Genomic DNA, 24,539 nt, shown 5'->3' on the forward strand with positions numbered 1-24,539 from the left:
CCACTGAAGCTCATGGATTATTTTTCAATTCAAATTAATAACACGTTAGATTGAATGTTTTAGAGTTGGAGCTGGTAGAACAGCCTATCATTCCAGTTACCCAACACTTCCCATGACAAAACCCAATTTTCAGTTGCTCCCAACTTTACTGAACTTTGACTGTTTGTGTTCCATTTTTTCTTGCATGAGTATGGAACACACTTCTTCAATTTCAACCAAAATGCTCCGACATTCTTGGAAATAAGTTAGCTCAGGGAAAATGTAGCACCTCGAAAAACATTTTTGGCAATCTTTTCTTGAAGGAGCTTTTTTGTCACTCTGTTTTGGAGTGGAGTTTTGAAACTTGGCTCAGCAGATTGGCTCTTTTTTCAGAACCTCCATGGAAATCCATCCAGATTTGGTAAAATTATGCAACTTTGAAAACTAAAATTTCATCAAATAAAAATTCCTTAGATTTTATCAGCTAAAAGCTTTGTTTACAGCTTGGCAAAGATAGCTGATGGCTGACCCAGATTTATGCTTCTGCCACATGATCTTTTGTAGTGACTATAGTTAAGTTGCTTAAAACAAGGTGTTCTCAGCTCATGTTCTCTGTGTGAAAAATAAGAGCAGGTGGAAGTATTCCATCCCACAGGATGTTGTCGTCCTGTGGATAAACCAGCACATGCTCCTGGAGTGAAGGATTTTTTCTGCCTCTCACACACAACAGGCATGAATTAAAGCCACACTGATAACCCAATGGCAGATCCCAATTCTGAGTGCTCAGACAAGGACTTTTCCTACTGTAATTTTTGTCTGCAGCATATGCATAAAGTAAGACCCAGAGCGAGAGGTACCTGCTCTTTAATAAAAAAACTTATTTGTTTTATGTCAACAAGTTATTATTTATCTGATGTGTAAGTATCCCCTTTGTCACATACCTTAAATCTACTGGTTATTCTCTTTTACTCCAAGTCACCAGAGAAAAACAGTTCACATTTAATTTGCATGGCATGTATGCAGTTAGTGAGGTGTTTACTTTGCATCCCACATGGAACATAAACACACTTCCCAAAAAACTTCCTCAATCTTCAAGCTGGGACTAAAGAACAGTCCTTGTTATCTGGATTTTGGAAGCACCAAGTCCTTCCTGCTCTCTGCTGTAATAAAGACAATCTCTACAAGCCAACTGCTATCAGGTTTCTCTTTTGCTGTCATCTTTCAGGAACAGCAAATACGAACAAGAGTGAAACTAATCACACAGATCAGTAAGTCTGCACAGATGCAAAGCCCTGCCTAAATACTGAGCTGGAGTATCCCTGGTGTGCTGCAGTTCTGCTGCCCCAATTCCCAGGGAAGTTGATGGCTGTGTTCACACCGCAGGCGATGAATATTGCTGTGTGAGCCTTCTTCAGGGCACTCACAGACATACCCTGGGCTCACTCTTGCACAGCAGAAGATAAAGGCTAATTAAACTGTCTGACTCTGCCGTGAAGCTGATGAGGATCACGTACAAGAGCCAGACTGCTGCTGAGCTGCAGGGGACACAGCTTTTGGGAGAAGAGAGCCCATCAGGGTGTGGAAAGATGTTTTAAAGCAGGGCAGACACTTCTGCACTCAGTGCCTGAGAGTTGTAACCAAGCAGGCACAGAAGAGGCAAACATAAAAGTTATAAACCACACAGTGGTTATTTATGTCTAACAAGGAGGGGGTCACCAACATCCTAAATTGTCATGCATTTCGGAGAGCAGCCCTTCAGTGTGGCTGTTGGGAAAGCAGGCACTAAAGCCCCCTTTTAAGAGGTTTAAATAACAATAAAAAGGAGTATGAAGAAGTTCTTCAGAGCTGTGTGCTACTGCAGTTGCTGGTAAGCCAGGCAGTTTGCTCAAACCCAACTCAAGTACCTGCAGAGCACCCAGTGCCAGTCCTGTGGTTTGTGCTGATTCATGTCCCCTTCTCCCTCACTCACCTCCACTGACACCTATAGAGGCTCAGGGTGGGATAAACACATTCTGCTTCCCACATACAACCCTTTCTTGACCACACTGGTCAAGAACATACAACCCTTTCTTGATCACACTGGACAGGAGGTGAGTCATTGAGACACTATCAAGCTTAGAGGCAGCTACAGCTAAGGAGAGTCAATCCACCCAGCATCTCTGAAAATGTTATCCATATGTCCTTTTACGAAAAGGATTTTCATTTGGACTGCTTAGATGATGAACTGAAACACTGAATAATTTACATTCACAGCTCTATCACTGAGCCCTCTTCTGTAGTCAACACTTCTGTCTACAGAGGTGATGATTTTACTGCAGCGCTGGTTTTACAAACCATTGTTCAAAGCCATCAAAAAAGGCCAAAAGTGGGAGGGGAACCATAGCCCAGATCATCAAAGCCAAAAAGTGTCCAGTGTGAAAGAGGAAATCTGTTCCACAAATCTAGAGTCTATGGTGATAAGAGACCCAAGGAATGAAACACTGAATTATTAAATTAAATTATTTTTGATTGAATGGGTGTCCTAGAAATGTGGAACCAACGCTATTAAACTTCACACATCTACAGTGCTTTATAAATTCACTAGATAATTGAATTAATTGAAGCACATCGTTGCATAAGAATCTGAATCTGGGTCCTTGACTACATATGTACACATGCAAAAAACCCCAGAAAAGTATCCCGTGTATAACTCCCTCTGCACTGCTAACCAGCAGTTTGTGTCACACAGCAATCCTGCACTGAATTTCCAAGTCTATTCCTTTCCAGCTTCCTTACTGCTGAGAAACACAGGTCTGAATTTTCAAAACACCAAAAATTATTGTGAACACCATCCCTTTTCAATCTCTGGATTTCTGATCCCTTTTAATACAATAATTTAAAATTGGACTTTTTTGCAAATCTAATCTGAGATTTAACATATAGAAACACAAAGAGACCTGGGTGTACAACGATGCCTGCATGTGTCTGCTTCTTCCCAAGAAAATGCTGTACCAATGTGAAACTGCTGTATATAATTGTTTACTTGTCTCATGACATCTGAAGTGATACTCTGGAATAAAATGAGTTAGATCTCTGTGTCTAGCAAATTAAAGTACAAATGCAAGAGATGGATTCATCCATTTCTTCCCCAGCACACTTCTGTGGTGCTTCAGAGGTGATGATTTTCCTGTTGAGCTCTAAGAGAACTGAAACTAAACACCACCAAGTGCCTCTGACTGCACTGACACCAAAGACCATGTCTACTGCTGCAGGAATGCAAGAATGAGAAAGTGCATGAGGATTTAAGGAAGCAGACAACTAATTGGCATTACTCACATGGATTACAGACAGGCAGGAAGCAGATTCTGCTCTTGTAAGCACCCTGATTAATACCTCCTTTGGCATCCTGAATTTAAAAGAGCAGGGCTACTAAAGAAGCAGGGCATTATGAAGTGGGAGTAAAGTTCACAAAATGCAGTGGGAGAGTTTGAAGAGGGATGGAGGCATTAAACATTTATGCTGGCAATAATCAGGTAAAGGGGTTTGTCTTCCCACGCTGGGGGAAAGATTACATCTCAGAACCACAGGAGAATGGGCAGCACATTAAGTTTGGATAAGGGAGGAACAATTAATATGTTTTGTCATGAAGAAAAAACATTGGAATCATGGAGTATTTCCCAGTGTTAGGAAAACCTTCAAATGTGTTCCCCAATATTCTTCACCTTTAGGCAATACCTGTAAAGTGTATTGTCACCTTTGTAATATTACTTACGTAGCTTCAACTGCAGTGTGAGAATCTCACTTTGCCTACAGCTAAATAACCCAAGTTTTAATCTCAGCAGTTCACACAACCCAAGCTGAGTGGGGCCTGAGCAGTACCTGTCTGCTGAAATCCTGCAGGAGGTGATAATAATGCCTTAGGAGATAGCATCATTTTTAAGGTATGTGTACACTGCACTCTTTATGGCAGCTATAGAGACACTTCAAAGTCAGCTTTAAATGATTCCTTACACTGTCAGAAAAGCAGCAGCGACTGTTCACAGTTCAGCACCAGACAAAACCCCCACCCAAGAAGGTGAGAGAACCCCACCCAAGTGGGTTAATCCAACGCTGAGCTACTGCTCCCTGTGACTGCACCCTGGGCTACCTGCTTTACAGCTAATTTGGGCTGAGATTCACAGCAGGTTTAGTACACTTTAGGACTGTAATATCTCCTAATCTCATCTGATTCCAGCCAGCTCAAAACCAGAGTGCCTAGTCTAGGCTAGTCATGTAGCCTCCATTTGGTATCAATGGAAAGGGATGAGAGTCCAAACGGCACTTCATTGCACTCTATGACAAGCATTAACATATGAATCACTCTCTGCAAGGGCCTCTGTCTCTCTCCATTCACTTCAGAGGAAACCTACCCTACACATCTAATTTTTGGAGACCTGAAAGCCACTCTCAGCCCACAGTGAGCCACTGTTGCGCTGAGTAAGCTGGTCTGCTGTAGATGAGATATGTAACAGGGGATCTGAGCAGATATGGGCACTAAGGAACCCAGTTCTTCATCTGAGTGAGAATTCTGGTGTCCCAAACATACTGCAGCATGAGATCACTACTCAGTTTCTTCTCCTGAAGTTTCAATTAAGTATGATATTCATCCTCATTTCCTCTTCTGCATTCTTTGTCTGGTTAAATCAGCATCTGTGTTTCACGTCTAGGATGACCATGTTTCAGTGGAAAATGAAGTTTATGCAGAGAATAAAAATAAATTTTATAAAAACTTTAAACAGACATTTGGAATAGACAGCAAGCAAGCACTACCTAAGTACTTCACTTACACTATTCTGATGCAGTGTCTACCAAATATATTCACTCTGTTCCCTATTTCCCAAACCACTTTGGAAAGTGAAGGGAGAGGTATAAGAAGCTCTACACTGAAGAGTGAGAAAAAGATGCTGATATTAGCAGCAACAAGCTCAATGCATTTCAAAAGTGACAATGTCCAAGAGTCCTCTTGGGAGAAAATTATGGAACAAAATGTTCTTGGAGCTACTCTACTGCCTTTTAAAATACCATTTCCCTCCACAGTACCTACATGGACCAGAATCACAGAGACATAAAAAGTCACTGTCCCTGGAGGTGTTTAAGACTGGACGTGGCACTCAGTGCCATGGTCTGGCTGACGTGGTGCTGGTTGGTCGTAGGTTGGACTTTATCACCTTAGAGACCTTTCCCAACCTAGTTGACTCTGTGACTCTGTGAAATGGTCACCCCTTTTCCTTTCCTCCCAGTCATGCCCTTCAGAGATACAGAATGAACTCACTTCCACTATCACTTCATTTGTTTGGTTATAACCCCTTTCCCATCTCTATATTAAATGGAGAGTGTGAGCTATTCAGGGCAAAGCTCTCTTATCATACAACTAAGCAACACAACTCCACAGAGGGGCCATGATTTTATTTGTATCTTGGAGGGAGGCTTTGAACACAAACAGCAATAGCTGCAATATGAAAAAATCACTGTGAGGGCCAAATTACATGCCAAATGTACTGGGAATAGATTTGCTTGGAAGCAAGTGTTCCCTCTACAATGGGATGGAAACAATCTGTTCTGTTGACAAATACAAACCAAACAGCATTGCTATTGATGAGGACATCCTAGAGAATGGTTTTATACTCAGACTTGAGCATTTGTTCCACATAATCTTGTCACCATAACAGTAAATACATGGTCACTCTGTCGCCTCTCTGGGCAGCATCCTCCGATGCAGAGAGCCCAATGCTGTCACAGAGATTGCTGAGATCTCAGAACTGCAGTGCACAAATTCAAGCCATGAGTGAACTAAGTAGGTTTCACTTTTGTCTCTACACACTACACCAGCAGAAAAAAAGTCACAATCAGCAGAAGTTATTTTGTCTCATAGTCTGCTTCTCAGACAATGAGATTTTGTGCACGAGCCCCTTTCCAGCCACAATGGAAGAAACAAGAACTGACTGGTCCTTGGGATGCAGATACATCCCAACAGCCCCCAGTCACCTTTACAGCAGCATGCATCATGGAATCATAGAATCATAGATAGAATCATAGAATCATAGAATAGTTTGGGTTGGAAGGGACCCTAAAGATTATCTCGTTCCAACCCCCCTGCCACACACAGGAGAGACTTTACACTATCCCAGGTTGCTCCAAGCCACATCCAAGCTGTCATTGAACACTTGCAGGGATGAGGCATCCACAGCTTCTCTGGGCAACCTGTGCTTCACTACAGGCTGAGGTAACTGTAAGGAGCCCTGCTCTGTGGGTTGCACACTCATCTCAAAAGTAAACCTAAACCACTGGCATATGCAAAGTCTGTCACCTTTGGTGGGAACACTTGAATCATCCCACCACCTTTTTACAACCTCTGGGAACGCTCAGGAGTTCCAGTCCCCAACTAGGACAGTTCTATGAAATTACACATTTGCAAAAAATAAACCACCAGCAAATAATGGTGAGTGAAACTGTGTCTTGCCTTTTAGCTGCAGTAAGGACCTGGTGATGTACTACTGGAAACAGAAACACTGCTACTCCTTACTGGGGACCTGGTGGCAAGGAAGTCAGGTCCCAGCCTGTAAGTGGACTGTGCTCATGGTCAAATACACTCATGATGGTCACAGAAAAGAACCTAAACTTCATGGCATGGCCCTGCTGAACATTTCTCTGGCTGTACAATCATATTTTGTCTTGTTTCTCACAAAGGAGCATTAGAACACATGCATTAAGCTCTACAAAGTCATTTAGAGCAATTTGCTAACCCCAGACCGCCCACTTTGCCTTCCTCTGCTCCCACAGCCGCTGGGATAAATCCGGTCCTACCCAGCCAACCTTAGTAGAGATCTGTCACTCTGAAAGACACCAGAGAGAGCCACAGATTTTCTAACTTCGGTTTGGATGAAACCCCAAGACTCGCTCATCACATCTCGGGGTATTTAGCATTGACTTTAATTAAAAACCTCCCCGTGCCAAACCACATGCAGATGCACACCGACGCCTTCAGCGTCTGCAACGCATCGCCCAAAAAAGCTGCGCTGCTCCGTTTGGTCGGAGGGAGATGCACCAAGAAGGGACCTGCCTGTAAAATCTCCTCTTGTTCTGCAAAGTCTCTCTCTCTCTCTCTCTTTCTGCACTGCCCCAATTTACCACAGTGCAAAAAAACCCACAGCCAAACAAATATATTCTTGGGAAGGAAGGGGGGCTGGTAGAGTGGTTTTTGAAGGCAGGCCAGAGACTGTTCGAAACGGGGGACACACAGAGTGTTTTAACTGCTGTGATAATTCTGCATAAAGAGATGTTAAGGCTCTAGCTCCTTGCTGTAGCATGCCATGTGTCCCTGAATAAAATTACTGCCATGCAGGCTGTTAGCAGAGGAATGCGTAAACAGACAATGTATCCTTGCATCAGTTCCACAAAATGTTGCACAACACAAATGCCTCTCGATGTGTCATTTCCTGCTTGGCCACCAGCCCAGCTCCTGACAGGCAGTCAACAAAAAAAAAAAAAAGAAAAGAAAAGAAAAAAGAAAAAGAAAAACCCAGAGAAAAAGAAAAAAAAAATTTAAAAAGAAAAAATAAAGAAAAAAGAAGAAGAAAAAAAGAAAAATTAAAAAAAGAACGGCAAACTGAAAGATTTAAAGCTGCTCTACTCCAAAGCACATTCCACTCGCCTCAGACTTATCCCTCCACCCTGTCCGCCTTTGAAAGAAAAGAGGGAGAACTTCCTAAAAACTGTTATGGTTTTAAGTCAAGGAATCTCAAAAATCTCAATCACTTATCTGTGTTTTATAAGCCGGGTCAGCCAAACAGTTAATGTGGGGGCTGAGCAGAACCTCTGGCTGGCTGCTGCTGCCTTCCGCAGCGTGCACAGACAGAAAGGCGATGTGATGTTTGCTCATACCTTTCATCACGTGTGCACCTTGCAAGCTGCGGCAGCAGAGAAACGCTGGGGAGCTGAATGAAACAGAGAGATTTCTTCTCCCCTGAAATGCTCCAGCTCAAAGCTCAGAGCTGCGTTTCCATTCACACTGATAAAGAAAGCTGGGGTCGGTGACTTTGGGACTACCTTTGATTAGAGAGGAACTAAAGTCTTCGGAAGTTGGGCAAAATATAAAAATATATAGCCTTCTCCTCCCTCCTTCCTCATGATTTCCCTCCTGACTAGGTTTGTCCCAAAAGCAGCCAGAAAGGAGGATGTGTCTCCTATTCCAAAGGTATCACTATGGAAGGGCAAATCATTATTTCTGTATTGTAATGAGGTAAGGCAAAGACATTAAGGGGGGCTTAGGTAAAGATTTTGGGTGGTTTTTTTTCTCTGTTTTTCTGTCTTTGACTTCCTTTACAGTAATCTCTGGCTATCTGTCGGTCAGTTATGACCTCATGACAACTTCTCCAGAAAACTTCTTTCAGCCCTCCCAGCTGGAAGGCAGCTCTGCTGGCTAAGATGTGCGTATGGCAGAGGTTTTATCCTGTGTATGAGGAGAGAAAAATATCTGCATGATTTCCTAATGATTCCCAAAGATCTTATACAACCCTGTCTCTAGACTGCATCACTCAGAGTGCAATGCACTGTCTCAATCCAGCACAGAAACTGTGCAACACAGTAGATGTCCCTGGACAGTAATCTAGATAGACTAGAAGAGATTAAGTAAAATTAAATAAATCTTCTCTGAGAAAAAAATCATCAGAGGACCTTTTCTCATATAGAAACGGGCAAGTTCTCCTAACAGAGCAACCTGACATCACTCTCTCCATTAAAATATTTTCAAATAATAACAGAGAGGCAAGGCAGCAAGCTTCTACAAGCAGACATTTAATACGACTAAATGGCACTTACATTTAAGAACCTGACTTTCTGAAGTGCTGAGCATCCAAAACACCAACTGGAGTCCCTGCATGCCACGGCTGCTCAGCACTCCTGAAGTCAGGCTCTAAATGACTGTGATGTCTGTCATGGCTTTGCTGCTGCTCCTGCTGCTGCTGGGAACCTCTCAGCTTTCGTTTGCTTGAGTCAACTTGCCAACAAAAGGTCAGAGTGCCTTGCCTATAAACAAGCCTTACAAATTCACGATCTAAAGCATGATGTCATGTCTTAAAATGATAAGCTGGCAGCAAAGTAAATGACATTTTGTAAAGATGTGCATAATTTTATGTTTACACTCCTTAGAATGAAGGTTCTAATAAGTCATCAGTTGTGTTCCTTTAAAGGGAAGTTTTATAACTGAGATGAATCACAACTGCAAAAGATCAAAGTTAAAAAACATCAATGATGCCATGGGGTACTTTTTAATCTTGTAATGAATGATGATCATGTGCTCTTATGAAGTTGCTCCAACTGCCAACGCCAGATGTGTATATTAAGAAAAAAGTTGTTTGTGATGTGACAGCTCTGGTTGAGCTGCCAGAGAGAGGAAAACTAGGATAACATGCTTGAAATGCTGAAGTGAAATACAGATGCTGGCAGAGAGGGGCACTATTTGCCGATACATAATTTGTTAAGACAAACATTTTTGCTATTAGAGCTGCTCCTTGAATTCATTATTGCCCCCAATCACCTGAATTTCCTTATGCAACATAAATGCCAGATACATTCACTGAATGATTACTAACAAACTAATAAATATACACTAATCCAGAAGGAAGCAAAACTTCACTGAAACTCCCAGAGCTCACTGGAGCTACCCTTTCCTTACAAATTCATGTTTAATAATGAGTCATTCCAGAGATGTATCAGAATGACTTGAAAGTACCAGACTGCAGTATTCCCCAAAGTATTACAATTCAAATGAACATTTAAGCTCAAATTTTACTTTCTTAAAAAAGCCAAAAAAAAAAAAAAAAAAAAAAAAGAAAGACACAATAACTCCATCTAGACTATAAGAACTCAGTTACTGAGCATTCCTAGGCTCAGCTATTCAAAGAAACCAGCAGACAGGTATCACATACAGAGGTCTTTCAGGTCTAAAGTAAAAAATTCCAGCAGAACTTGGAGATCTTGTTAAATTCTATGAACACAGACTCAATTTCAATCCACTGATCACCAAAACATCCCCATGCCAGCAAAGTCCCTTTCTATGCTACACAGGGTAATCCACACTACTCTCCACACATCACTTTCAAATCTCTCTGCTGAGAGATTTCCTCTTTTGCAGATGCCTCAGTAGATGGAAGCAGCCCTCAGACTGGAATAGCTAAATGATATATAACTTATTCCCCTCTTTTTACTCCATGAATGCAGCTTCCCCAGTGTCCTCCAAGTAAGTTACATGGAGCACCAGCTGCAAGTGGAAGTTAAAAATGGGAACAGATTCACAGAAAGAAGACAGAAGAAAAATCCCCCTGCTGTGATATCGGGATTCCTCAGCTGTGAGCAGGTAGCACCACAAGTATGTACCCAATGAAATGTATCCAGAGCTACTTGCTTTTTTTTCTCTGTTCTTCAAGGTGAAACTCTACAGCCTGGGCAGTTCTTACAGGGAGCATTTCAGTTCCCATCTTGGTGTAAGAGGAGGTGACTCTGCAGCGTGTATTGGCACGAGAAACACTTAACTGCATGAATTCTGTCTACATCTTTCGACTCCTGTCTTTGTGGTATTTTAAACAAAACACCATGAAAGCTCCTTGAACGTCTCGTTTGTATGTGCAGATCAAAGGCAAAATAATTATTTGAGATGCTTCCATTATAGGGATTCTTTTAATGTGGTTATTCATCAAATAATTCTTAATCTCTAAGTGTAATTAAAATAACGCTATACTGGGCTAATCCAATCAATTTAGAAAGAGTAATTTCTAGTTAGATTAAGAAAAAACTCCAGAAAAAACTGGCTCATCAGTGATACCCATATGATGTGAGACTGGTTACCAGCTAAATGTGCTAGACAGAGAGACAGCCAGATAAATCCTGATGGATTAACCAGACTTGACTGTGTCTAAAAATAAGTGCTACCCATAAAACTGCTAGAACATGACAAAACACAATTGTCATAAAAGTATAGCCATTGCAAAATAGATAAATCATGGCAAATAGATCCTCGGTGAGCTTGCATGGCTATGACATAAATGTGCTGAGGGAAAATCTACTGGACTATGTTTAAATAAAATATACTTTCTGTGCACAAATAAGAAACAAAGACCATGCTGTTGATATACTGCTTTTTTTATCTTTCTTTGGCCCCTGGGGGTCTACGATGAGTCCATAGCTGAAAACCAACTTCAGGTATGATGAGATTAACCAGGTGCATTAATTATCTGATGGCAAAAGAATTTTAGGGCAAACAAAAAGACACTATATTATATATTTCCTCTCTATGCTAGGACTGATCCTGAAAGATCAGGCTCCTGTTTTGTTCTAAACTTCAGCTGGAAGCTTACAGGAGTTCAGGGAATGCAGCACGTTGCAGGATTGTATCTACTATGTCTAAATCAGATTATATATAAATACAGTGGGTTTAGTTCTCATTTACACTGGCAGATAATATATCAAGACCTTGATGTGAATGAGAATCAGGTTTGGGATTGCCTAAATTCAGTCGAGCACTTAAGTGTGTGTTTAATGCAAGTATGTGTGTGGTCCAATAGACTCCAAATTAAGCATGCGCTCTCATATTTTGCTGAGCAGGAACCAGTGTTTGACAAAGATATACATATTTCATTTACAGGTCTCTGTTAAACACAATTAAGCAGGCATAAGAGCAAAAAAGAAGAATATAATACTCACTTCTTGGCTCTCTTGGCCCATCCACTGTAACCTTTATAGCTCTGTGGTATGTAGCGACTTGGGGGGGATTTGTCAGGACAGTTATTGTCAAAGTAAAGCTCTTCCCTACAAAGGGAAAAAACAACAAGGAATGAGTGATTACAACATAAAAACAGTCACATGCATGTTCAGTAAAGAATCAGTTTAAAATTATTCCCTGTCGTTACCACAATCGTGAAAATTAAAAACATAACTGACCATAGGAGTTTTCCTCTCCTTCAGTTTTACTCTATGTCAAGAATACGTCCATGTGTTGACAATCTAAATGTTTCTTATTTAATAATGGGTCATCATACAATGACAGAACAAAAGTGATTCACTGCTGAGGACAAGCCAAATTCTTTGCTGCATTGAAAGTGGTGTAAATCCAAAGCAAGTCAGATAATTTAAAAATTTACTCCAGTTTCGCAGCTGTGTGACAGAGAGCAGAATGTGACCACATGTTATTTACTTCACACAGTTTTATCATTTCATTTGTTTGACTTGACTACAATAAGACGAGGAAAGAATATATTTTCCTCCTGGGGGATGTTTTAACAGGGAGTCAGTGTCTCTGTCCTTCCTATGCCAGGGCTAATATGATGATATCACTATTAGTGGAACACGCCTTTTTTCCCCTACATATATTCCATCCATGAAATGCCAAGAAAGCCCCCAACTTTCCTGTGAGGGTGAGAAATGTCTGTGTGCACGTACATTGCTATCGTCAGTCTGCATTGTTGGGTTTGGGTTTTGTTTTTTTTTTTTTACTTTTCAAAGCTCAAACTCAGGCAGAGATTGCACAAGATCATCCACAGCCTTCAGCTGAATGAAAACGTTAAAAAGAAATAAATAAAGGGAGCTGCCTGAGTCTGAGCACACATTCTCACAGGCGCTGGCCCCCGTTTGGGAGACTCACTGACAGTTGTAATCTGTTAGATATGCAACGGTTACTCATGTCAGATAGTCAAAACTGAAAACTGTTTCAAGACAGGAAAAGGTGGGCGTACAACAGTGACTCAATAAAACAGTCAGCAATCTTTGGCCTTCATGCTCATTTAAGCTGCTACTTTACCAGACACTTAAAGCTCTTTTTTTTTTCCCCTCCTCCCCGGGTGTATTTGTGCATTTTTGCTGCTAGGGCTTTTCCTCTCGCTGAACTCTGAAGGCATTCAATCAAGGCACAAATCTTAAACGATATGTAACAGCGCAAACTTAATGCAGTTTTTTCAGCCCTAATATAGAACAGCTTATATATAAGGCATAATACAGAACAGGGCTTTGGCTGTCAAATCTAGTAATTGGTCTTTCTTTCTGCTCCAAGTCATATATCCCCCAAACCTGCCTGAGACATGCATCATTTATTATCAGGAGTGTAACTTCAAACTGTCTTGGCTATAATTTTCATGAACTAAAATGTGACATGGATTTTTTTTTTAAAGGAAATATAACTGTCATTTAGAGTAAAATGATTTTCCAGGTGAAGCTGCTCTCCAGCTGTGCCCAGCTCTCTGGGAGATGCAGGTTAGAGGGAAGGTCAGGACCCTGGCAAATAGAATTATAGAATGGTTTGGGCTGGAGGGGACCTTAAAAATCATATTGTTCCAACCCCCCTGCCATGAGCAGGGACACCTTCCACTAGACCACGCTGCTCCAAGCCCCGTCCAACATGGCCTTAAACACTTCCAGGGATGAAGCATCCTCAGCTTCTCTGGGCAACCCCTGTCAGTGAGTCATCAGCCTCACAAGGAAGAATTTCTTCCCAATATCCAATCTAAACCTGCCCTCTGTCAGTTTAAGCATGCAAAAATCTCAGGAGGCTGAATTCTGTCCCAGTGGCATGGCTGAAGGTGGCTTTCCCCATTTTCCCTGGGAAATGACTTATTTCCTAATTCATCCCAGGAACAGAGTTAGATGCATTTAGGATGTCCAGTCTTTGTCCAGTCCTGCCCGTCTGCTGTCCCAGAGGTGAACTGTGTGTCCTGCCAGTGCAGGGAGTGTGCAGCCTTCACAAACACAGAGGTAGCCCTACAGTGCCTCCACACTGCTCATTTAGGGCTGAGAAGTGTCTGTGCCTTTTATCCCTCTCCAAAGAGGAATTCAGCCTACTGCACGAATATATATAGTTCTCCAGGCTCAGGTTTAAGACTTCCTTTGGCACCAGCTGACCAAGTCAAAAAGTTCTGACTATTAAACTGTATGCTGATGACATTCAGATCATAGCAACCCATAGAAGATCAGTAGAATATTACTGGTAGCAAAGATACTAAAGGGGCTTTTCCATACACCTTTGAACGAAGAATATGGTCTTCCATGCTATTGTTCTCTTTGTATACCGAATCCCTATAAAAGTCTACCATGACAAAAAAATTAACAAAATATACTGTTTGTAAGATCCTGTAAAATCATTCTGTAGAAAAGCACTGCAAGATTTTCTACACTAAATACATCTCAACAGGATACAGTGGCCAGGAAAAAAAATGCATTCCTTAATAAAAAGAGCTACATTTGGACCACACCAGTGAGAATTTCTGAACTGTCACCTCTCAGCCAGCCTGAGCCGAAGAGGTAAGCAGCTAATTCAAGAAAGAAACTGGTTTTGTTCCCTAACTGGTATTTTACCAATCAAACTGTGGATGAAGTAACACTGAGGAAGCCCCTTCACACTCCATAAACCACAGAGCCCTTCATTGTGGAGAGCTGCACAGCCCTGCCTTTGCACTCCAGAGCTTTCAAGAGATGATTTACATATTACAGGATTAAGAAAGAAATAAATTTTTAAAGTCCCCTGTTTCAGTGATGCTGATGCCTTCCACAGCTATTTCACAGATATCCCTTCTCAGCTACAAAATCCTTTAATGCACTTTTTATCACCTTTCTTTATTGCCCTTAGTCATTTCAACTATCCACTTTCAGAGGCTACAGACTAATTGTAGCTCTCTTTTATTAAATTCCCCAGCCAAGCAGTCATCTGGCTATTGCTTCAGTGTGTCTAAACTGTGCATTCTTTGTTATTCACACATGTGAGCCAAGCTGACACAGAGGAGGATGAGATGGACATATGCTGAAGCGCAAGGCAAACCCCAGAAACGAGCTTGAAAGGAGACTCAGCAGCTTGTGTGTGCGTGTTGCATATTTTTTCAGTTAGATGCTAATGTGATTAAAGTATCGGGACACAACAAAATTAAGGTTATGATCCTTTGCTTATTGAAGACAGGAATTCTTTCTTCTCTGTGCTGAGGATTGGGCTTGTAAAAGTGAGCTACCGCCTGAAAACCACATACAAACAACTGCTGCATTCGCATCAAACACTCCGGTTACTTATTCTTATGAATCCCAAAAAGGTGTTTAAGAGGAATTATGCAAACAGAAACGTGAAGCATCTGTCAGGCAAACAAAATGAATATGCATAAAAATCGAGTTTCTCCATTGAGCCATGGGAAGCAAGTAAAAACGTGGGAGAGGAGGTGAAGTGGTAAGTTGATGATTCAGACTTCACAATCAAATTTAGAGATACAGAGATCAAAGCATGAGCTGCTTAGAAAGATGTAAATCTCAAGTCAGGAACAGGTGTGGATTAGTTTCTTGCCACCAAAAAGTGATTTCTTTATTACTTTATTTTTTCCTGTTCTACTTCAAGACTTGTATTTACTGATATTTGTCTGTGTAAGGAGTTTTCTCACTTCTGTTTGCAACTACTGCTTTCTTTTCCTGCTACTTTAAGCAGAGCTCTAAAAATCTATCATTAATGATAACTCTTTCTCCTTCTCTCCTTCCCTCTCTCTCTCTCTCCCTCTCTGTTCTAAGTCTGGAAGACAAGTCTGGACCAATTTCTCCATCCTGCCTCTGGCAGGAGAATGCAGCATTTCAGATCCTCCACCGAGTCCCGGCTGCTTCAAAGGAAAAGCCCTACTTTCTTCCGTTAAGATCATAAGAAATATAGGGGGAGGGGGTCAGCTCTGTTTGGACATAATTACACTTCATCAAAAGAAGCTTTCTTCATCTTCCATGCGTGAAAAGTCTGCAAGCAGTTAAGTCTGTCTTTTTTCTTCCCTTTTTTTTTTTTACTTTTTTTTTTAAATATAAAAATTGCTATTTGGGAAACTAGCCAAAACTCAGAAAGCCAATATAGTAACACAGTGCACACCCTTTGTTTTTCTTTGAAGTCTCTTAAATAAATATGTTGAGGGTTTGAAAAGTATACTATCACTTTTCCATAGATTCTACTCAGATTGATCAGAGAAAAAAGTCTATTCCAAGTCTGCTAGATAAAAATATAAATTAAACTACTGGAACCAAATTTTAGGAGCTTTGAGTTTGTGTCTGTATCTGTATCTACTGAGGCTTTGGGCCACATATTTAATTTTCTACGCTTTAATAAAAAATATATATCATAGGTTTGAAATTAAATGCACAGATCAGAGGTAGTGCATCACATTTCAGTCCTTTTTCGGCACTACTGAAAGGCTGATACACTACTGAACTTTTACAGTAAGGCAGCAGTAGTGACAGAGCCAGAGAACTTTCAAACTTAATCTATCAGCAGAATAACAAAGCAAGCTGCTATTTAAAGGAAATAAGAAAAATGGAAGATATAGACAATACCTTATCCACAACGGGAATGAACTCTGTCTTTATATTGTATTACTGTTTGTAAAGTTATTCTGTCTTTCAAGTTGCTCTCTATCATCAATACTTTTTAAGTTTTAAAATGATAAAGAAAATTTTGGGCTAGATCATTAAAATAAAGAATACTCACTGTAAGTCATGCTTATGGGCTCAATTTCACAAAAGCACTTGTAAAAATGTACTGACTGATTTAGACTATCTGGGCCTCCATCATATGTTTAGGGTTTTTTTTGACAAAAACTCTTTCCTTCGTAAAGATGAACTGCAACTACTTTCTAAAGAATATTACTATAACATTTCCTTTATTGCTAATTTCCCAGCACAATTATTCTGCTTCTTTTGCTCTGGTTTTTCCTATGCAGGGCTAATTTAGAAAAAACCGAATAATTACTTCAAATACATAAAGGAAAAAAATATGTCGGTTGAATCAATGACTGATACAACACCACTCTGAAGATTCCTGCAACAAAAACTGCAGTGCCACCTTCCTTTGAGCTATCCTTTCAATCATTCCCTGAAGTTTCAAAGCTTCTGTGAGACCCTTAAAGAAGAATTCTTGCAAACTTGCAATGACTAAAAAACCTTTCTATAAGTACAGTGCAGTTTCCAGATTATAGGAAGCTCCTAAAGAGCTGGAAGACAATGACAGCACTCTACATCTTTTAAAAAAAAAAATTAAAAAAATTGGAAGTTATCCTGGCATTTAAAGCAAAGGTTAAGTTTAGTTCAAGTCCAAGCTTACCAGCAATTCATAAAAAGTCAACCAGTTTACTAAAAAGAAAAGTGGGGGTGATTTTCACAGGTTATCAACAGTTTGGTTTAAAGGGCAGAGAAGCCACTAGCGAGCTTTTCACCAACAGCTGTTAAGCCTTGAAAGATTTAAGTCCCTAAAGAATATAACCTATAGAGCATGTGATATGCAAAATCCCCCTAATTGCAGGTCTTCTACAACAACTTCAGAAGCAGCTCTACTGCTAAAAGGAATTCTCCACCTCTCACTGCCATGGCCCGAAATACACTCCCCTGACTCTGCATAACCTGGATCACAGATAGTCCCTTTTCCTTCCAGCCTTCCTGTGTGATTCAAACAGGGAAGCAGGTACTCCCTGAATCATTTTTCACGTGATTCCAGAGACTCCAAACTTGCTTTGTGCAAATGCTGAAGTCTGACAAAAAAATGTATGTACATCCCTCCAAAAAAAAAAAGGCTGACAACCTGAGCAACTTGGTCTAGTGGGGAAGGGGTCCCTGCTTATGGCAAGGGGTTGGAAGGAGATGAGCTTTAAGGTCCCTTAAAAACAAAACTTTTCTGTGATTCTGATGAACAATGGATTTATGGGTTAATCAGCATTTCACTGCAAAGTAAGTTTGACATCTAGGCATTGTTTTACATGTGATTATGGACATGTAAAAGGCAGTGGCCTACCTCTTCCACTTCTGCCCACGAATCGTAAGTCATTAAATCTGGCCACCTGGTTCTTCATCACAGCAGAAGCGTTGCGCAGCTCTGCAGAGTAGTTCTCATCGTTTCCAGCCATGACGGTCACCACCGTCCCATCGGGCACTTCTCCTAAGGCCACCACCTGTGAAAATGGGGACACAATCATGACTGGTGAAGCCACACTTTGGAGGTGTGAGTTTCCCCCCCAGCTCTGCAGGCTGCCACACTTGTGATTAAGCTCTGTGGTGAGGGGTTTGGTACTCGCTTTGCGCAGAACAAAGTGCCACATCAAACACAGAAACATCGTGTGTTGTCTCCAGTTCTCAGAGCTTCTTCATTGTTGCAGTTCTTCAGAAACACTCAACATCCTCATGTCGAGTGCACGCTTTAATGCTTTCTGAAGGCCAACTTTGTTCTTAGCAAGCAGGGAGCAGCGAGAGAGCACGAGGCAAGGCTTGTATCCGTAAATTATGCATGGGAAAGCATTTAAAATGGAAAGGTAGAACTCAGTATTAGCAGACTTATCACCCAGATTCAGTTCTGCACTGGTTGCACCCATCACCCTGACCCCTGAGCTCCTCAGGCTTCAAGCCAGAGAGAACTTTGCATCCACCCATCCCAGGAGTGGCACTCGGGGCACCAGCAGGCAGAGCTCTACGCCCAACACGCTCTGCAATGGAGCACTTTATGGCTGGAATTCAAACTCCTCATGTGCAATATAAAACAAAGCTGTATTTCCTTGCAGGCATGTAAATTTTCATAGTGCTTGCAAGAGTCGCATGTGGTTAGTGCTGATACCTCCCTCAAATTCCAGGACGGGTGAACAGAATATATCAAAGTATTTCATTTCTCCTTATGTTCCAGCTACCTGATAGTCTCCCTTTTATGCTTCAGTGGTTGTATAGTGCTCCAACATCTGATTAAATAAATGTCATGGAACAGACAGCTTGTGACTTGAAAACACCACGAATACCTACAGTGTTAGTGCATTGTGGCTTTTTAAAGCAAAAATAAAGTTAAACAGGAATGTTAAGTTACTAGGAAGAAAATATACACATGGGGCAAAAAAGTCCACAAAAGTATTAATAAAATAACATCCTTTTCCCCAGTTGGCTAATTCTGATGCTGAAAATAAATTTATAACAAGAAGAGATTCAGAAATATTGCATGGCTGAGCCAGAACTTGAAAAAAATATCTTGAGCTACAAAGTCTCTCCCCTTGCAGTAACTACCAATTTATATGGTCAGATATGAGTTTTTATATTGTTCAGAGTAATTTATTCTGTCTCCTAAAATATATATTACATTCTGTCATATAGCCTTCCTGAAATGTCTTTTCCATAAATGATTCTGGCTGAAACTAATAATTGCAGGTTACAGGTGATATTAATTCAGTGGAAAGAATGAGGAGTTCTGGATATATAGGGAGATCATTATGTGGTCCAGTGAACTGTACAGTGTTTCACTAAAACAATAAAAAGTAATTACAATAATACAGAAATCGGCCAAATTACTGAAAACTATATCTTGTCTTATTTTAAATTAATATTGAAGAGAAAGAAGCATGCAAAGCTGAAATGCTGTTTGAAAAGGGTTTATCTGCTTTTCTTTTTTTTTTTTTCCCATTAAACACCAGGTAATACCACCCAAAACTAAAAGCTAAATTTTGCCACAAACTACTGTAAGGTCTTCACGTATCAAACAAAGATTTTACTTTAAAGTCATATGAAAGTCCTTGTGCATAAAAACAGATGAACCATCATTGTGGCTAAGATCTAAGGTCCCAAAAACTCTCTGCCTTGGGTCTGGCAGCAACCAGGTCTGACAGCTTCAAAGCCAGGTGTAAGGAATAATAAATACTAATCAAATAACAAACAATAATCTGGTGAACAGATTACAGAGCTGAGTCTAATGATTAAGAAATGGATACTGGTTTAAACTGTGAAGTATGGGGCTTGAGACTACTTATAAACCACTCCCTTCCCAGTCTGCAACAGAGCACGTTATCTCTGGACAGTCTTGTCGTGCCCATCAGCATCCCTGGGAGTTGCACCCTATGCTTTTCATACCTCACAAAACAACAACAAAAAATCACATTAACTCCAGAAATGCAAAGCACCTGAGAGCACAGCAGGACGCACAAGGCTGCCAAGGCCTCAGAAGAGGGAGTGAGGTGCCTGAAGCCTCAGCTCACCTCCTTCTCCCCAGGTGCCCAAAGCACAGGCAGGCAGCACCATCACAGCTCCATCTCCGTCCCAAACCCAGCTACAGCTTATAACACCTGTCAGGAGGGAGCAAAATCCCTTAAAAAGCTCCCCTCTGTCCCCTGTTGCTTTTCAGAGCTTTCCTCCCTGCCCTTTCCACTCGATGTCAGCTCGATTTGTCAGCTTAGCCATCAGCCCAGAGCTGCACGTGCTGCTGCCATCGCCGGGCGATCGCAACTCATCGAGAGCTGCATCGTTACCGAGAAGCTTTGGATGCAGCATCACTGCTCACCTCCTTCAGAGAGCACCAAAGCACAAGACAAACTGAAACCAGAGGCAAAAATAAAAACTTTGGCTCATAAAATAAAGCCTTTTAACATGGGAAGCTCCCGTGCCACGCAACAGGAGTAAAAGGCTTTTTCTTTTCATACTTCGATACTTTTCTTGCCACAAAATAACATAATACTATTGCACAGTTGCATAGTAGCACTGGGTAGGAAAAAAGCTTCGCAAAACAAGTTGGAAACCCGAAGAAATACACGTCATTTTGAGAATTTTCAAAAACAACTGTACATATTGAAAGACTGCTGGCATAAATCCTGATTTGGCAATTTTACGCCACGTATCAATACAAAATTAATTACATATTCTGAGAAAGAGGATCATAAATACACTGTGAAATGAGTAAGAACTATATAAAAAGTTTAAGATTAGAAGTAGCCACAGTGCGCATTCCTTACCTATTCTTTAAGACTCAATATCTCTACTATTTCAAAATCTTTATTTTCCATATTAAACTCCATACACATTTTGATGATTTAAGGTAGATTTTTCTTTTTTTTTTTTTTCTTTTTTTCCTTTTTTTTCTTTTTTCTTTCAACTAGAGCTCAAAAAGGTACATGAAGACCCAAAATAAAACCAAACCAATTCTTATGAGTTGAAAATAACTCTGTGGTTTTTGCATAGCACAGTTCTGGTTAGGCAACCTGTTTGCCCGGTTTCGGTCCAGTGGGATTTAAACTGGTCAAAGTATGTAGCCTGAAGACGGAAGTTATAAGCACAAAGCAAAACTCCTACACAACAGCAGGTACTCAGACTTTTTGCAGAGTAAAATTCTTGTTTAAAGGAAAAAAAATGGCCATCACTAGCATACATGCTAACTAGTTCCTCTCAAACATTGATGTCTGCCACTTCAACAGCTTTCTTGAAAAGCACTGAATTCAAACAGCCTCTGAATGTAAAATCTTCTGTATTGAGAATGCTTTATCCAGACATTGCCAAAAGAGCATCTGATACTATTAAAAATATTTCAGTGTTCTGTAACTTAAAACAGAATAACTGATTCACGCTACTTTTTGTTTCAAAACCTACATCTGGGCTGACAATTTATACAGCAGGTTTCAGCTTGAAGCTATTTAAAACAGCTGAGTTATAAACTCCAAAAATTGGGGTTTGGAGGGAAATGCTGACAGACCCTGAACTACTGTGGTGCTACTGGGGAGACGTTTTAGACTCCACATCCCATTTTTTCCCCTTCCTTTAGGTCCACTAAAACTCTTTGCTGCTATTAGCATCCTGCAGAAGTCACCTGTAACCTCTAACGTGGCAGTCTGGGTCTTTATGACTTGCAGTAAAAACTCCCACACAGGGGCCAAATTCTGATTACTTGACTCAAATAAAGTAATGCTGGCTACTGAGTTTAAGAAGTGAATATGATTTGGACCTGGGTGCACAGTATCAATTTGTTTTATGCTGGAATATTAATAGCTAAAGCTGTATTAGTAGGTATCCGTCTACTCTTCTCCACAAAACCAGTCTGCATTAACAATCTTGTTAGTGAGCACACGACAGGGACTCCCTCCCCAGTGTGTGCAAATATTAATACTTAAAATTCAAACCTAATGCTAAGCCAACACTATTTCAAAAAATTATAATCAAAGCCAGCACTGTTTATAACATACTTCCTCTCCTGCATATGATTTATATCTGTTTTTTTAAATTAAAACAGTGCTATATCCAGCGTACGTTTTCGCTCAAGATCGTTGCAAGAGAATTATGACACACTTAACACACCACTCAAAACATTATCATCAACATATTATTTATTGGCAATAAAACTTCACAAAGAGTGTTGTCTGTGAGCTATTTCATTTTCAAGTTATTGTTTAGCTGAGATTTCTATAGCTCAAATCTGTCTCTTTTTTCCCTTTCAGAGCTGATTCCCACTCTGTTGCAACACAGTCAAGTGTTTCACTGTATGATACATGCAGCTCCTTTGGTGTAAAACTACTGGGCAGCTGCATGGAAGTTGTATTTGAAAAATGAAATAATTTTTTTTTAAATGGTCAAAAGTATTTCAAGCGAATTTCAAAATATTTTACAGGTATATAAGGGCTTATATAATTTTGGCATATTTTAAAAAGTTGCATACTGCATATGAAAACACAGCTGCACCCACAGCAGCTGGGTGCAAGGGGCAACGTGTGCCTCTGATGCATCCGAAAATCGGTCAGATCTGTATCGCCCTGTCAGCAATCAAACACAGGACCCATATATAAGACATATAAATACATATATGAATATATATGAACACGAAAAGATTGGAAAACAGTCTAGTCCTCTGTCTACCCTTTCATCACATGTAAGCATTCTTATTGTAATAATATTCTAAATACTTTAATATTTAGTTTAGATCTTTCCCTTATTCTAATGAGCTGCGACCGCATCCTTTGAATTGCTGTGAGGTAGAAGAAGGCTCAGACACCTCAAATGAGAGCAGCAACGTGAGCACAATAATGAAACAGCTCCCGTGTCCCTGCTTTAAAGAGTAACTGTAACACCAACCTAATCTAGCGCTCAATTAAATTATAATCACAATTCTCTGAAAGCTCCTCCTCCTTGCCTTGCAGCCCCTCTGAATCAGAATCACTGCGATCCACACCTAGAGACCACTGAGTGCCACACCAAGCCATGAAGTCAAAAGACACCCCATTTTCCTGCCATGTCTGCTCAGTCCGACCGTCATGTCCTGCACAAGCAGGCCCTGTGCAAAGGGTTCCTCCCGCAATTCCAGCCTCTCCAAGCTGTTCCCACACACTGGAGTACTTTAGTCAAGCCTCACCCGCACACCCTTAACATCTTCAAAGCAAAGCCCCATCTTTATCACCACTCACTTTAGAACAGGAGCTCATTTAACCACTTCTACCATTTCTGCCCCGACAAACGGCCATGATAACATGGCTGGCAGTCGGGAAACACAAGAACAAGGCAATGTTCTGGAACGTGCTGGATGAGACAGTTTCCAAACTTTCCTGTCTTTTCAGGGATTTCCAGGTGTGCTATTTTTCACAGGAAAATGTGGGTCTGTTGAGACCTCGCAAGGCCACCCCACCACACTCTGACCCACGCCCTGCTCTCGGGAAGGCACATGGGGACACCTCACCCATTGCCCCCTCCCTACCAAAAGCCACGGGAGGGAAAACTCCAGGGGGAACACTTGGAAATATTGCTAGGGGAGGAAAAAGGCTCTCTTTAAAGCACGCGATTATTGTTGTTATTATTACAGGTTTTTTTTCTAAAATCGTTTCCTCTCATTAGCGCGCCGTGGGGATGGAGACAGAAAATTAAAAGCAGCATCCCCGGTGCAGAGCGGGGTGGGATTTATTATGGAAATGCGCGACCCTGCCAAGGAGTGCGTCTCTGGGCAGCCACTTCCTCGGTTGTCCACCAGGAGAAGTGAAGGGGCCCCGTGTCCCCCCCAGGTGCTCTGTGCCCCCTTTCCCTGTCCCATCTCTGCCCGAGCTGGTGGAAGGCAAAGCCCCGATCCCACTCTGCCACTCCCGCCTGACTCTCGGCCTCCAGCCGCCCCCCGCACGCTTCAGAGCCACCCCAAATCCTCCAGTCCCAGTCCCGGGAGCAGAGAGGGAGGAATGGGCACCCCGTGGGTCAGGGACAGGTTTCTCGGGTGGGGAGATGCCACACTGAGCTCCGGCCGAGGGCTGAATCCCTCCTTCCTCAGGGAGAGAAAGCAGCGTGTTTTTTTTTAAAAAGCCCGGGGAGAGGAGCTGTGGGAAGCAGGGGGTGTCTCCCGGGGGGATGCTGAGGGGGGCACAAGGTGTCCCTGGGCTGCGGAAGGGACACGCCGGCACGGCCCGCGGGGATGGAGATAACGGGATGGCTCCGGGGTGGGGGCAGAGCATGAGGGGCACCGGGGGCACAACAAGGGTGAGAGGGGCAGAGCTGGCGCACGGGGGGCACAGGAAGGGCAGCAGGACGGGGGACACGGGAGCCACGGTAGGACCGGGAGAAGGGGATGAGAGATACTGCGGGGGCTGCACCCCGAGACATCGCGGGATGGGGGTACAGGAGGTACAGGACGGTGAGAGGATACAGAAGTCACTGCAAGACTTGGACACTTGGTGGGGCGGGAATACAGGAGACACTACAGGACTGGGCGGTCAGAGAAGCCCCCCGGGCCGCGGGGGCACAGGAGGAATCTCGGGATGGGGGTGCACGGGGAGCCATTGCGGGGCTGGGGGGTGAGGGGGGCAACA

General features: G+C 41.8%; 1 protein-coding gene across 5 annotated transcripts in view; it reads right to left on the reverse strand.

Moving 5' to 3' along the window:
- The window catches only part of RUNX2 (RUNX family transcription factor 2), a 157,869-nt gene that overhangs the window by 131,265 nt on the left and 2,065 nt on the right, over nucleotides 1–24,539 (reverse strand). For all 5 annotated transcript variants that reach the window (XM_085057061.1, XM_085057060.1, XM_085057064.1 and 2 more), the window contains exons 2-3: nucleotides 17,768–17,924; nucleotides 11,695–11,799 (exon numbers count right to left, since the gene is read on the reverse strand). In XM_085057061.1, the coding sequence (XP_084913187.1) occupies nucleotides 11,695–11,799; nucleotides 17,768–17,924 (262 nt within the window). The remainder of the gene's footprint in view (nucleotides 1–11,694; nucleotides 11,800–17,767; nucleotides 17,925–24,539) is intronic.

This window comes from Lichenostomus cassidix, chromosome 3 (assembly GCF_008360975.1).
Source record: "Lichenostomus cassidix isolate B80296 chromosome 3, HeHo_3.0, whole genome shotgun sequence".
NCBI lineage: Eukaryota > Metazoa > Chordata > Aves > Passeriformes > Meliphagidae > Lichenostomus > Lichenostomus cassidix.